We start from the raw sequence: 16496 nt of genomic DNA on the forward strand, positions 1-16496 counted from the left end.
ACTGAGACCATGAATTATGGAACGCCTAACTGCAAACAGATTATACTTGAACATATAACGGAATCCCTGTACATTTAAAAGATTCACGAACCAGTAATAAAAATATTAGAAAAGAACTAAGTCAATTAAAAAGCATTGAATACTAAAAAACGAAATAATTGTGATATTAATATTGAAACCCTTAATAAAACAAATGTTAACAATATATATTCATGTTATAAACTGTTTACAAAGAATTCTATTAAGGACACACTTGACAACACAAATAATAAACTGGACTACATAATAGTACCCAACAGACTTTATATCTTCGCTGGAACAAAATCAATAGCCAAACTACCAAGAAAAGAATTTTCCGATCATTTGTCCTATACGATTTTGATAGCTTCCTCATATCATGTGATTTTATTCTGTATTAGATCCAGAATTTCCATAGTATTCTTGAAGATGATGATTATCTGATCCACCTTTTTAGATTTTGTTAATTGTAATGTTCGTATTTTGCACGACTAGTAAAGCTATCTCCACCTCGTTTCTTTCTTTTCATTATAAAACACCCTACATTGCGAGAGTGTCTGCTTTTATATCATCAGATACATAACAGTTCCCAAGAAACCATGTTTTTGGGTTTCTAGTTATGACCCTATTTGATTACTCGTAATTGAGTTATATTTAAATATTTGATCGTAACTTATTAAAGACTTACATGAATATATGAATATGTGTTCATTAAATATTTATGTGACCAAGTATAGCAGGATATTATAAATCGATAAACGAAGTATTTTATCTAGAATTTTGTATGAAATTTTAAAGATATTAGTTGTTGATGATAATTACTTTCCAAAATATATTTTCTTTTAAAATTATGAAAGTGATCTCATAAAATTTCTAAAATTTCAAGCTATTTTATGGTATAATTCTTGTAATTTATGGAATTATATTTTGGTTCATAGAAGTCATTCTTTTAAATGATATTTAGAAATGTGAATAAAAATTTGTGGATTACTAAATTCCCCATGCATGCATTTGATCATCCAAAAGGAGAGAGGGACACTAATGTCATTTCCAGCCCCACTAACATCTTTTCTACTAGCCAAATTACTAGATTAGCTTTGCATGCATAGTTTGGTTAGTATAGTCGAAGGGTAACCTAGTACTTTCCAACCCCACTACCTAAATTAGCACATAAAAACTCACCAAGTTGTCAAATGAAATCATTTGTGATCACTTCACTCAACCAACTCACTTTCTTTTCTCTCTCTCCCATCTCTTCTCTCCCTCTCGACCAAACACACACACAACATCCCCTCCATTTTTCAATCAATTCCTCAAGATTCTTATGTAATCCAACTCTCTAATCCTTTTCCAACCCATTCATATACGTTTTACATGAAAGTTTGAGTGTTTAGTTGTTGCATGTTAAAGATGATTCCAAAACTCAAGTGAAAGGCCTTGGTTCTTTGAATTTAAGGTCCAAACCATGAGTTACACCATTTTTGGAGAAGGTTATGGTTGGCGAAGTGATTATACTCCCACCATTTCCCTCCTCACCATTCAGTAATGGCTTTTTAAGGAGCCAAATGAAACCAATTTTAGTTGCCTTGTTTGCATTCAAAAGTTTTAGTGTAAAAATCATATCTTCAAAGCATATATCTTGGTTTAAGCTCTTGCATGTCAATTATCTCTATAGTTTTAGTCTTGCATGTTAGCTTAAAACTCTTGTATGCCATATTTTACTTGATATATAATCATATAAATGCTTGGATGTTAGTTTTATGATTTAAACTAAAAGTGTTAGTAGAGCATCTTTGAGTATAAATGATTTCGTGGCTATGTGCTCAAGTTTGTGAAGTCTTAAGCTTGAAATTTGCTTTGCATGTAATGGATAATGACTTGTTTTTCTAGATTAAGTTATGAAAAGATGTTAAATGAGTTTATTCAATTGATAGCATGATTATATATTGAGGTTTATGTTCGGATTTGTGCATGTATATCCGAAAATGTGATTAAGTGTCATGCATGCTTATTGTGTTTATATATCATTTGATTATTATGATTTTGGAGTATGGAATGATCTCATCAGTATATAATAGGAAGAACAAGAGGGTTAGTGATTTAGTTTTGATTGTCCTTGTTGTGAAGTGGGCTTAAGTCGAATGGAGCTAAGGAGAAAAGGGTAGTTTTGGGTAATTAAACTATCGGGCTTGATTGGAAATGGTGTAATAGAGTCTAGTGAAGGTTATTAAGACATTAGAACAACCTTAGGGCAAGATTAATTGGTTTTAAGTTGGGTAAAACAAGGCAGTTTTTAAAGTTGCAATTGCAGAATTGTATCAACTTCATAGGAAGCCATAGGTGAGCCCAAGCGAGGCCTTAGTGTCAAACCAAGCTTAGGATTTAGTTTAATGAGTTAGGAGTTATGAAAGTCATAGTTGAGTGAATGCACAAGATAGAGAGGGTCGTTTTTGCCAAGGCACACAAGGTGGTGCCGAATGATGCACTTGGGAAGGCTGGGTTTGTGTGAGGTGTTTGTGAGTTCAATTATGTGAGTCTTATGTGTGACTTGATATGTATAAGATAGGTAAAGGTCAGTAGAAGGAAATGTTCTAAGGAGAATCAAGAAAATTGGATTTATAGTGCTTGGGATTGTAAAGTTTGGTGACTAAAAATGAGGAATATGAAGAATCGAGTGATCGAGGGTAGAGTGTCTCGAGATCATTTGATACTCGTATGGTTATGTGAAATAAATGACATATTTCTATTTGAATACATGTAATTATATGTGATTTGTGCATTAAGTGATTATATGATAGAAATGCATGATAATAAGTGAACCCGTGTAAGCAGTACCTATGTGTTGCATTAGAGTCGAGTGGTATATAAGAGTCCTTCGAGTTGTGTATAAAACCTTTGGTAATGAGGTTATATTATATGGGTAGGTTCAATAGAAGATAGAGGAAAGAGTCTTTCCATCAAAGTCGAGTAGGGGAGCTCAAGGTTGCTTTCATGTTAACTAAGAACTTTATGAGAGGCAAGTCTTTTACCCTATCGTTCATGGTTTCAATTTTATTCTCACAAGGAAATGTTTATACTTATCAATGCTTTTAAATTGTCGTATGCAACTGTTTTGCCTTAATCTATTGATTATTGTTATACTTCTTTCAATACTTTCTTCCTTAGTCATTGAACCTTATGATATCGCGCTCATGATCTTAAACTTGTAAAATATGCGATATTCCCATGATTAACCATTCCTACTTTTGAATCATTGATCTTTCATCCTTGATGACCCCACTAGTAAGAAGATAGTTTATTTCTGATAAGATTCTTGTAATTCTAATCCTTTGATTTATGATTATAATTCTATTGTCTAGAATCCCTTGGAAATGGAATAATTAATATCCTTACTTAGAATCTTTGGAATTTCCCTCCGGTATCAGTTTTATAAATGAAAATTGCTTAAAAGAGATTTTTAAACAAAGGAATGTTTTTCTTGAGATTAGTGGATTGGACTAAGCCGCAAGTCCCTTTAACACTTATTACATTAGGCTTAAAAGTTGCCTAGGGATCCCAATTAAAATTTGCTAGAACCTGATGAGGTACAAGATTACTTTGTGGCTGATCACCGGCTGTAATCTGTAGCGTCATAGAATGATTTTTGAGAAATGATAGATTTTAAAAATGCTTTGACTTGAATAATGATGCCATTTACCCCAAATTTGAATTTTGACTTGCTATATTGTTAATTTATGTCTCTTTATATCACTTGGTGAGCATTTGGCTCACTTCTTGCTATTTATTCATCTTATTTCAGCTAGCAAGTATGGTTAGATTCAAGCAGACTGCTCGTAAGTCTAACCAATGGAGATGCTGAGGCATATGTGAGAGCTCAGGTAGTATAGCCAGCGTTCGTGTGAGGACCGATAGCTATAAAGATGTAATAGTTGTTAGTGTTGGACTTTTCAAACACCGAACCTTTCTGATTTTGGATTATGTTGTAAACAACCATTTGTAATAATTATATCTATGAGTTATTATCTTTTAGTTATATTTTCGGGCTGTGACACTAATCCTAGAATCCATTAGTTAGTGAAACTATTTTAGTATATGTAAGATAAAATGTTTACGCGATAAATAGTGGAACCCCACAGGTTTACAATTTTTTTTTAAATTAAAGCACATATTGTTTAATAACATAAGAGAATCTATACCCAAATCACGTATTAGTTAACAGAACACATACTAACTTACAAGCTACTACCAATATTGCATAGTACATCTCAATATTTTCAAACTATATACTTGAATAATAGAAATTGGCCAGGTATCATAAAAGAAAGTGTTATTCCCTACCAATTTAACGACAAAATTATAGAAGAAGGGGTTGAATGTCATTCTAGTTTCTTTTCGAGACTAAACTTCTAACACATATGTGTAACTGTGTTTGAATAAGCTAAGTGCGGATAAACAATAATGATATTCAAATCACAAAGTAAGTAAACAAGTGTTTATAAACTTTCTGGTGGATTGATATTTCCACCAGAGATATATAAATGTAGAAGATCTCTGTGATGCAAAAGCACACAGCTGCTTACAAGAGTTTTTACAAACTTGAACTTGAGATTACTAAAAGATACAACTTGCTATTACTCTCTAGTTCTTTCTTGTTTTGACTGTGTCAATCGATAATAAAATTACTTGCTATATTTGGTTTATATACTACTAAGTTACATGTGTAAATAAGACAGAACATAAATCTATTATCTAGGTCTAATCATATGTTTCTTCATTCTCTATCCAATGCAAACTAGATAGATACATCATCTTTGAACGTCCCTATTTTGCATGGAAATGGAAATGTTTCTTGATCTTCATAAACCTGATTATAGGCTGCCACATTCCTTTTGTATACAATCAACCCATGTGACTATCAAGTCACTATCAACTGCTCTTTTTTTGAATTGGTTATCCATTGAAGCTTCACCATCATATGTTGACACTAAGTTCAGTTATCCGTTGAAGTGATAGTTGTGTCTTCCGTGATGCTTTACATTTGAATATTCGTTGAAGTTTTGACGGATAGCAGTTGATCAGCTTATCCGTTGAAGGTGTCTTGAGTCCCCCGTTGAAGCTTTAAGTTTATCCATTGAAGATAAATTCCTTAGAAGTTGATACTCTTTCACTTATACAAAATTACAAGGCATCTTCTATTTACAATTAGCCAACCAATCTTGTATATCTTGCTAGTAGTCAACATGACTTACAATTCACTACAACTTCTAAACTACAAAGTTGTTTATTGTATACATAAATATGCTACAAACTTATTTAATACAAGTTACTCCATCAACTGATGGTTACAAAATCATTTAGCTTATCTACTTACAGTATTTTAAAAAGTTATCATCAAGCCTACAACATATTCCTAACAATCTCCCCAATTTATGTCTAATTAAATTATAGGCATAAATTCAGGTTGACTTGATGATAACAAAATACCCTAATAAAAATAAGAATAGTAAACAGTAGATTAATGGCAAAATGCTCCAATTAAAATTTGAATAAAGAAAGTTGAGTATATTTACATGTCATTTCAAGGTGCTCCTCTAGTCTAAGCTGATTGCTTCTTTTTCCTTGAATCCCTTGTCCTATTTCCTAGCCTCTTGTCATTCTCCTCAATTTAGTGTTGAAGTTGTCTAAAGAATTCAGCTTCATTATCATCATTGAGATCCAACATCTCATGTATTTCTTTGAGTGTATCATTGCTAGATATTTGCAACTGGTCTTCAAGTCTGAAAAATCTTCTAACACCCTTTTTTATCTCTGAACTCCATCATCCAATAAGGTCTAAAATGCACTATATCTGGGCAGTGCATTTGGATATTTCCAGCTTTTTCTGATTTGTTAAATTTTGTTAAGTATTTCAGTTTTGGCCACCTTGGTGAACCCAAAATCCTTCTTTATAGTAGAAAATGCTTTTACCAAGATATTATAGCCTTCATTGAGAATCCTATATAGAGGCCAAGTGATCTCCTTGCCTTTCTTGTATTTAAACACCAATCTTTCTGGCAGCTTGTTATAAACAACAATTCCCCTTACTTCATCTAGCTCATCCAAGAAAAGATTGATATATGAGAATTCCTTGATGTCACAAATGAACAATTGATCATCTTTGTTGACTTGGGGCTTAGGCTTGGAGACCACTTTGAGTTGAGGTGGATTTGACTTGACTCCTATACTTTTCTTCCTGGGATTTTTCCTTTTGGTAGGAAATGGTAGATTGAGTTCAGGTAAAGGCAAACTGTCCCAATCTATGAGTTCATCCTCAGGTATAATAGGCTCACCATAAAAGTTGATGCCTGGATGAACCTTGAATTAAACAGGCTTTATAGTGCGCACAGTTGTTTGACTTGTGGTTGTAGATTGAATTGGCTCAGTTTCCTTTTCAGTGGCACTAGCTGGCCTTTTTGCCTTGGTTTTCTTTGTATTCCCCTTTTCCTACACATGTCTTGATTCTTCATTCTTTGGTTCATCAACTAATTTTTTCTCAGTTTCAGTGAAATAGTAGGCATCTCAAGTTTTCTTTTAGCTCTTTTAACAGCCTGTTTGTTTCGCCTTCTTTGAGCTTCCAATCTTTGATTTACTTCTTCTTTAGCTTCCCCAAACTGAGGGTGCCCTGACATCCTTCTCCCCCTTTTTGTTATCATCAAGTAAGATAATGTTTGAAGTTTGGGAAGCCTTTAACTGTTAAAGTAGTTGAGTTTGTGTTGCTTGACCATCCAGTATCTTGGCCACAGAATGTTCCACTTTTGAGAGTCTGTCTATAAGGGCCTCAACTTTCCTTTCCAAGTCACTTTCTTTTCTAAGCTTGAGTTTCACTTCCCTCATTGTAGCTTCTGGAAGTTTCTCCTCAAATCTTTCATTCAGCTCTTTCTTAACTTCCTCAACAACATTTTTCATATCATCCGCATCCCGAGTCTATTTGAGATTTTGGATTTTGTGCAAATGAAGATACTCAAGATGGGCTTCCAAGAGAGCTTTGGTGCGGGCATTTATGGTAGCTTGAATGGCTAATTGAGTTTTATTTATTATCTTGAACATTGTTGATGTGAAATGATGATAGTTGCAATCTTTGCTAAGCATCCATTCTGGAGCTGGTGTGGAATACCTAGGGCCTTCATCTCCCCCCAAGGTGGTGCCAACTTCATCATCAAATTCATCCTCAAACTCATAATCCCCATGAGCTCCAAAGTTAGATTCCAATCATCATAAGCTGTAGGAGGTAGAGACGACATAACATCCTTGGCCCTTTGCATAGATGTTGTTGTGTGTACGAGATTGAGTGTCCTTTCAGCCTCCTCATTTCCCTGAACAACCAATGTTTGGTAGGATGTAATAGGATGAGTAAATGTCTCAACATCTAGGAAAATAGAATCTATAACAGCTCTGTATTCTTGTTGATATAGTCTTTTCCTTTCAGCCTCATTCACATTCATTAACTCACTTGCAATGGCTTCCAACCTTATCTCTCATGTACCTGCCTTTCTCTCACTTTCTCTCTTTTTTTGCATCAAGGGCTCTCCTTGGCTTCCCACCCTCACCTTCACCATCTAATGTGGGACTCCTCTCACTCACTTTTACCATGATGGAAGAAATAGCATGTGAAAGTTCACTCATTTCCTCTCCTTTTGCTTGAGAGCAACTCAGCCTCTCACTCAAGTCACTCCCTTCCCTCAAACCTAGGAGTGATTGTACAACTAATAAGTTGAAGGGTTTTTAGCACATAAACGCAACGAAAACGTAAATTTAAATCTTAAAAAAAAACGAAACCCTCCGCAGGATCAATGCGAAAAATAATATTTAATTCGTAGTTCAGTATGTTTACCTTAAGAAACTTTACGTTTATGGAAAGATGGAGGTCTTTAATAGCGATCCAAGAACGATGAAAGGAAATCCCTAGCAGCTGCTCCTCAAGTATGAAGCACTCCACCGGTATCCACCAAGAGTACAATGTGATGGAGGAGGAAGAAGTTGAGAGAATTAGTTGCCTCCCTTTTGTTCTACTTTAGAATTAGGGTTAATTATTTGGGTTGAGGCAAATAGGGTTTATAATAGTATATTTATAGGCAAAATTTTCAGCTGAAAATTTTCCATAAAATATTATTATTATTAACCCTTTAATTGATTATTCTTATTAACCAATTAACTAATAATTAAAACACCTTTTAATCATTAATCCCTTTTCTAAACACTTTAGAAAAATAATTCTCTCACTTGATTTAATTTCCAAAATTTAATTCTTAATTAATAATATTAAGAATTAATTAAATCTCATTTAATCAATTATTAAATCTGCTAATTAATTATTTATTTCACAAATAAATAATTACCAGCCATTATTGTAATAACCCCAATTTTTGGAAATTTTTGAAACCCTTATGAATAGTGTTTTTGTTGAATGAGAAAACTTTTCATGCCACACTATGTAGGGGTTCTGTTATGGATATTCTGAGATTTTATTAGTACTCTATATGGTATATAAGTGTATGTAAAGATCGTCAGAATCCAATTCCGAATACTTTGATTTTTCCCGAAAATCTACCAGATACAGAAAGAATTGAGTATAAGGTAACAGAATAAAAAGGATTTAAATTCAAGGATTATAAGAGAGGATCATGAAAGGAATATAATGTATTGAGAAAGGTTAAAGAAACCTAAGTAATAAGATCCCGGGTATGATCCCTCAAACGATAAACGAAAACGAAAGTTAAGCGAACCGTATAATAGATCAGCGGTCATTAGGCAAGCAATTAAGAGTTAATCAAGGAGGTTAGGGATGATGATGTCATCAAACCAACAAGGTGTGGACAAGTGGAAGCATTATGACATGTGCAAGATGACATAAGCATGACAAGGGGTTTTGTTTTGTTGGTTGATTTTGGGCCATGTAAAATTTATCATGGTAAAAAGCTAAAACATTTTCCAAGGCCAAAAAGGAGAAGCAACCAAGCAAATATCATAAAACACAAAAATTAGAAGTTGACTTTCCCATTTCAAGAAGAAAGCTCTCGGCTAAAACAAACCCAGCAACTTCAAACAGCCATATCTCCTTCAATACTCACTCAAATGTTGTGTTCTATAGCTCGTTGGAAAGGTATTGAGATGTCCTACAACTCTTGTTCACAAGTTTCTTCCAAATAAGCATGGTAAGACCCTCATTTTTACAGTTCTTTAAATCGGACTTTTAGAAACTTCAAAGCCTAACTTTGTGTTCTTGATTTCTTTGGAAAGATCAAGCTTGTAGGAGGCTCCCTAAGGCTTCCTAGAAACTTAACACCTCTCAAGGAAGGTATAAATCTTCACACCCTTTAGTAATAAGTTTGAATGTTGAAGTTTGGAGATGGTTTGGATGGATGAGTAGTAATTTGAATGATAAGCATGATTCGAGCTTAATTGTTAAGTAGTTTAATTGAATTTGGATATGTTATAATATATGATTGGATTGAGATCCTTGAGCTTATTATGACTGAAATCTGTAGCATTGATGTGTATCTTGAGTTGTTGTTGATTGGTAGTTGGATTGATATGATTTGGAATGGTAAAAATTTGGGAAATCGCGTAAACATAGCCGTCATAATGTTCGATTTACTTTAGACTGCTTTTGTTCATAATATTAGGACCCGAGAACTCCCTGCTAGGTATTGACCATTGCCATTTTTAGATAGTTCATGTTACGAGCTTCGTTTTGATATGTAGTTCGTTTGATTCTGATGTACGGTTTAGAAGAAACGACTATTTTAAGTAACGGCGTTTCGCGACCGAATCATTACCCCTCGCCTTACTTTGAAACCTTGGTTAAGGACCTTAAATGACTAATTGAGGTAAGAAACAATTATATAAAGTGGATTAGGCAGTTGGTAAGGTACTCGCGAAAGAATCGCCTTAAAACCCTTAATGGTTAATTTATTAAAAATGGTGGAGCCGAGGGTACTCGAGCGACTTAAGTAAATCGTTAAGCGCGAAAGCGAACGTTAGGACTCTAAATGGTTAAAGTCTAGTTTCTTAAGCGACCGGGGTTTAATTCCGACTTATGTTGTTGTTCATAGGTTATCGGACCCAATCTAAGCTTAAGTCTATCCGGGAGCACTCAGGCAAGTTTTCTACCCGTATAACTGTTGTTGTGATGTATATGTGTATATGCATGATCTTACGATAAATGCATATTTGTTATTAGCAAATTCTTGCGATATATTGGAGCATGCTGATATGGTATATATGCATGTCTGTTTCGTAATCTTGATATATATCTGTTGATTCAATTGCTTATAAGTTGCATAATACCTATGCTAGAGATAAGAGGTATTTGCATATACCCTTAGTATAGGGACCCAAAGGTGAAAACATTTTCTAAAACCGGGAGTCGAGGATCCCGAGTAGATTTTATATATATATTTATATATATATGGTTATAGTTTTCAAAACTATTAATCGAATAAGGTTTATTCGATAACCTTATTTTATTAATGAATATTATTTTGAATATTCATTCGAGGGCTTATGACCCCGTTTATTTTATTATTGAATATTATTTTGAATATTCATTCGAGGGCTTATGACTCCGTTTATTTTATTAATGAATATTACTATTTGAATATTCATTCGAGGACTTATGACTCCGATTATTTACTAATTATTATTCTTAATTTTATTAAAGAATAATGTGTCGATAATCAAACTTACTTTTGATTATTCAAATAAAGATAGTACTTTCGTATAGGTATATCTTTGGTTATTTAATATTCATCTCTGAGACTATAACTTGTGGTGTGTGTGTTTATTATGGGGTCGCAGTACAGAGTAATCGATTATTTATTAAGATTGGGTGTTATTAAGGGAAATGGAACTCGTGACAACCCGGATCCCCGACCCCGGATTTGGGGGTGTTACAGAAGTGGTATCAGAGCTAAGCGTTATAAACCTCAGAGATTATGTGACGTTAAGATAATAAGTTCACTAAGATAATAAGAACTCTTGCCAAGTTCATAGTCGGACTACCTAACGTAGTACTGACAGTTAAAACCCTTATGGGAACCCTTATAAATATCGTGATAGAAGCGTAGTTCGTTATCGTATATGGTAGCGGGACTCCGAACCCTGAGGTTGAGGAGCAACAACGCGATGATGTTTTATTACTTATTGGAGATCAGATTATGGATCCGATAGAGCGTCCTAACGTGGGACCGGATGATGTTCATATTGAGGATGTAGCGGTTGAGGATGTTATCCTAGAAGGGATTGTTGCTGAGAAGAATCCTGTGGAGGATCCTGACAAGAATGAATAAAGGACCACTGATGAATTGATGACCATGGTTAGGTCGACTTCCAGAGGTAGGATTGGTCAGTCACTACCGGAGGTTCGTTCAAGTTTGTAAAGATAGTAGCCCTTTAACGCGGCTTACTCGTAAGACTGAGAAGTTTGAATGGACAGAGAAATGCGAGAACAGCTTTCAAGAACTGAAGCAAAGGTTGGTGACGGCTCCCATGTTGGCGTTGCCGGATGGGAAAGGAGATTTTGTGATTTGTAGTGACGCTTCGCATAAGGAATTAGGGTGCTTCTTATACAGCACAACAAGGTAATCGCGTACGCGTCAAGACAATTAAGGGAATATAAAATTCGATATCCCCATGCATAAGCTTGGGCTCGTGGTAATAGTTTTGCCCTAAATATTGGAGGCACTACTTGTATGGAGAGAAGTGCGAGATTTACCTAAGCCATAAGTACTCTAGTACATTTTCCCGTAGAAAGAGCTCAACATACGCCAGAGGAGGCGGTTAGAGCTAATCAAGAATTATGAGTGGGAGATTCTTTATCATTCGGGGAAAGCCAATGTGGTGGCTGATACCCTTAGTAAAAAGGAGAGACTCAAGATGATAATGTCTTTGGGAGAATTTATAAGAGATTTTGAAAAAAATGGAAATAGAAGTGAAGGTAACCGGAACCGGTACCGAAAAGCTGTTTGAGATTGCAATACGGTCCGAATTATCGGAAAAAGAACATATTGTGCCAGAAAAAGTGATGAATGAAGGCAGAGAGCCAACAATTAGATAAAAGATTAATATCGAGAAAAATGATAAGGGAATAATGAGGTATTCCTACAGAATTTGAGTTTCAAACGTTCAAGAGCTTAAAGATGAAATCTTAGATGAAAGCTAGTTTGAGGAATAAGATTTAGAGCAAGCCCTGAACGTGATAGTCAGGGAGGTTGCCATCAAGATAGAAGGAACCCATAACATAATGGAGTGGAAAATGAGGATTTAAAACATGAAGGATGACCCCGATTATGGGGAGGAGGAGGGGACGTTTAGACTAAGAAAACAGAAGTCGAGCGAGATAAGGAGACCCGAGACGGTACTCCTATACGGATATTCATGGACCTGTCTAAACATAACTTATACTTTATTCCCAACCACCACCTTGAGGAAGCAATGTAGTGGGAAATTCTTTCAGGACCTTTAAGTCGCTAAGCTCTCAGAGTTCCAAGGAACAAGCTGACCCAGTCGAGGCAAAAGCCTGGCTAAAGGAAATAGAGGAATCAATTGAGATTCTAAATGATTGACGAATCATAAATGACTGTTTCTGTCACTAACCCTCCTAAGAGAGAGACCACCCGCTGGTGAAAGGCCAAGGAAGGCACGAAGTAAGAGATTATAATAAACTGATTTAAGTTCAGTCAATTGTTTTCAGGAAAGTACTTCCCAAGGTTATGGAGATAGTGTAAAAGCTTTAGAGCCAGAACAAAGGCAGACGAGTATGATGAATCATGAATATAAGTTGTAAAAGTTGTCAAGATTCGTTCTGAGGACACGAATCCAGAATGATGGGATGTTTGAAATCAATGCTTATGTTGTGTTGGTTCATGAAATAATGATAAGAGAAAGGAAAATAAAAAGAAACTGAAGTGGAAAGGAATATAAAGGCAATAGAGTTTGAGGTATGATAAGGGAGTTGGGTATGAGGAAACCCTAAAGACTCGTAGCAATAGAAATAGAAAAGTATGCATTCGTCAGGATGAGGGTGATTCACCATGAGTTAAGATTGATGGTTGAAGGCATACGAGATACATATATTTTATCCCCTGTAAGTTGGGAGGATTCGAGGAAACCTTGAGATAATTTGAAGGATAAATAATGAGACGCGGATAGACTGAGGAGACAAGGAAGTAAGAAATTAGGAAAATTGGATGAAGGAAGTGACCTTCAAGAATGTGAAGTGTAAGACCGGTGGCTCGATACCCAGAAAGGGAGACTCCAGGTATGAAAGATATCTCAACATTGAGGTGACTGTTGAGATAAACAATAAAAGTAAATAAGGAATTATTAAGAAGAAGTTCACGTTGAACACGACCAATATCTTCCAGAACATCCTTGTTATCGTTACCCAATCTAGGCAATAAAAGCGGATAACCGTTGTTATCTTTTGGAGGCCATATTGATTGACCTCATTTTGAATGCAGATGTTATTGTGAAATTCGGCATATACTATCGAGGTGGGAATGATTGAATAAGACACCCTTATCAGGGATATATGACTTGATTTATCCATGGAAGGATGCATGTACCTTTTTAAAGGTGGAATTAAGGATAGAACATCGGTAACTTAAAATGAATCCTAGGGGAATGCATAAAGGTTGGCATTTCACCCTTAATAGGGATAGTATGAGTTTTGACAGTATGAATTGGAAAGGATTAAGGTAACAATAACCTTTAAAGAATCAGTGGAGAAATTTTTTCAAAAGTATATAGACAATGATTCTAGTATTAGTATATGGTATTTTGATATGCCCTGTATCTAGGGAATACAGGAGGAACGATTCAAGGATAACCTTAGAGGTTTTACAATGAGAAAGGTAATATTCAAAATTCTCAAGAATAGAAATGTTGATAAAGGAAATATGACGTAATTATAATGATGCCAAGTGGGGCACGTGTTTAACCACGAGAAAGTATGGATCGAACCAGTAAAGGTCGAAATTGTTCAGGGCAATTAGGGCCTAAGATAAAAGATGTTCTAAGTATGATTGAGAGTCAGTCGTGACAGTGATTAACCTCTAAAGACTGAGGCAATAACTTATGGAAAAATGGTGATATTTTTTTTTACTCATCAGATTTTAAGGAAAACATCTTCACATAAGCTGTGATTGAAATGAGGTAGAAAATTTATTTGGAGGTTGTTAAAATGACATTGACTATAAGGAAATTTTACTATCAGGAAAGGCCAAAGAGGTGGCTGACACTTTAAAGGTAAGAGGATAATTATAGGCGCTTGTGCCAAAGGAATACAGTGATGATGGTTAAAGCTAAGAAGGTTGTATTATGGTTTGGAAGATTGACATTCCTTCTGATGACTGTGCAATACCCAACCGTAATAGTAGTTGGTAAAGGTTTAATTCGTGTAATCGCCATGAGCGGGCTATCTATCTCAGAAGATACTATCTTGAGATAAGCCAGGACCATGTTTCAAAAAGGACTAGACGAACCCTTGAGTTAAGTCTTCTATTGAAGGCATACGATTAAGAATGGTATTAACCTGCTATCGTTGCTTTGACTGAAACTCTTCTGCAATTTTATCTACTTCATGTCATGAAAGTACGTCAAGTTCAGGAGTGTTCTTCATGAATCATGAACGGTGATCATGTTACCTCCTTAGAAGAATTAGATACGAGATGTATGGACTCCGTATGGTTAGCTATTAAGACTTCATGGAAAATAAATGACTACAGTAGGTCAGTGGTGGACCATAGTAATGCAGCAATGATTCTGCAAGTAATGAGCTGATTACAACCGTGAGAGTTGTATTGGAATGGATATTGAGATTGAGTACCACTAATCGGGTCGTGGTAGTGTATAAGTTATCATTGATAGACTAATTAAGTAGAGTATCTACCTATTGAATATTTATTCCCTCTTATGAAAAGAGAGTCGTATTACTATATGAGGAAGGTTGCGGTGCAAGCATAGAATTCTAGTAACGATGATGTCTAGAATGAGATCCCAGATTCGATTTTCGATATCGAGGGAGTTTCAAAGGTGATTGTGTATAAGCTCGAGGAAGAGCATGGGTCCATAAAACGATGGACGGAATAGCAAAATATTTAAGCATGTGAAGTACGATGCGATAATACTTGATATATATACACATATGTTTTGTTCTCCTATGACAAACCTCTATAGTTCAGAGGTAGGTTCCAAGCCAGATATTTTGTGGCAGTATATTTTTTTTTATATATACAATTCTCTTCAATTCATTCCTTTCTCTCATTTTCATTTCATGTAAGTTGAGAAGAACAACCCTTCCAGAAGGGGAGGTATTGCCGAATGACTATCTATCTGTGTGATAGAAGCCTAGTAGGATACCACATGTTGTTTAATTGCTTGTCAAGTACTAAAGGCTGGCCACCTTCTGTACTAACTATGCGATATAACAAGTGTTCATGATCATAGTGATCTCTCAACAAATTCCTTTACTTCTATATGATTGATCAAGCTTCCAAAGATAGAAGCAGCTAAAAAAGGAGTAGTAAAGTTATGGTGGTATTCGGAATGGAAACACGTTCGTGATACTAAGGTTGACGCATTTATTAAAAGGTTATAGAACGCTAACGAGCAAAAGTATAACCAGTATAATAGTAGGAACGGAAGGTAGTAGCGATTATGAACTGGAAAAGAATGGGTATTAAGAAGCAAAAGCTCTAATGCTAAAAGCTATAATGAGAGTCTGTGCCATAGACTTGAAAGAAATTGGAATGATCACTTAACACGGATCGAATTTTCTTACGACAATAGATCATATGTCAGTATTGAGATATCGCCTTATGAGATCCTTGAGGGAAGACAATGTCGATCTCCCTTATGTTAGGATGAAGTTGTAGAGCACAAGATGCTCGGACCCGCAGTAGTCCAAAGGACCAGGGATATAATAGATCTAATCAGAGGACGACTGGTAGTAACCCAAGATGGACATAAGAGGTATGCTGATTTGACTCAAAAGGACAAAGAGTATGAAATAGGGGACCTAGTAATGTTATAGGTATCCCTTGGAAAGGATTGATGAGGTTCGGAAAGAAAGGAAAGCTAAGTCTACAATTTGTTGGACCCTTGGATATATTAAGACGTTTTGGGAAGTTAGCATATGAGCTAGCCCTACCCCCGAATATGTAGCAAGTTCATAACGTGTTCCATGTATCAATGTTAAGAAAGTGTAATTCGGATGCCAGATAAATAAGGGCATATGAGCGCATAGACATGCAACCCGACGTAACCTATATGGAGCAACCAGGAAGGGTTATAGATTGAAAAAGGAACAATTGCTTAGGAAAAGGGTTATCAAACTAGTCAGAGTTTGATGGTAGAACCACAATGTAGGAACATTTACTCGAGAGTTAGAAAGTGCAATGCTCAGAGAGTATCCCTATTCATTTTCTATTTGATTCCGG

The 16496-nt window shown here is 35.4% G+C and overlaps 1 protein-coding gene across 1 annotated transcript in view; it reads right to left on the minus strand.

Moving 5' to 3' along the window:
* Positions 1–7091: 7091 nt before the first annotated feature.
* The window catches only part of LOC141674523 (uncharacterized), a 169315-nt gene continuing 159910 nt past the window's right edge, over positions 7092–16496 (minus strand). The window contains exon 4 of the mRNA XM_074481228.1: positions 7092–7370. Coding sequence (XP_074337329.1) covers positions 7092–7370 — 279 coding nt within the window. The remainder of the gene's footprint in view (positions 7371–16496) is intronic.

This window comes from Apium graveolens, chromosome 7, assembly GCF_009905375.1.
Source record: "Apium graveolens cultivar Ventura chromosome 7, ASM990537v1, whole genome shotgun sequence".
Lineage (NCBI taxonomy): Eukaryota > Viridiplantae > Streptophyta > Magnoliopsida > Apiales > Apiaceae > Apium > Apium graveolens.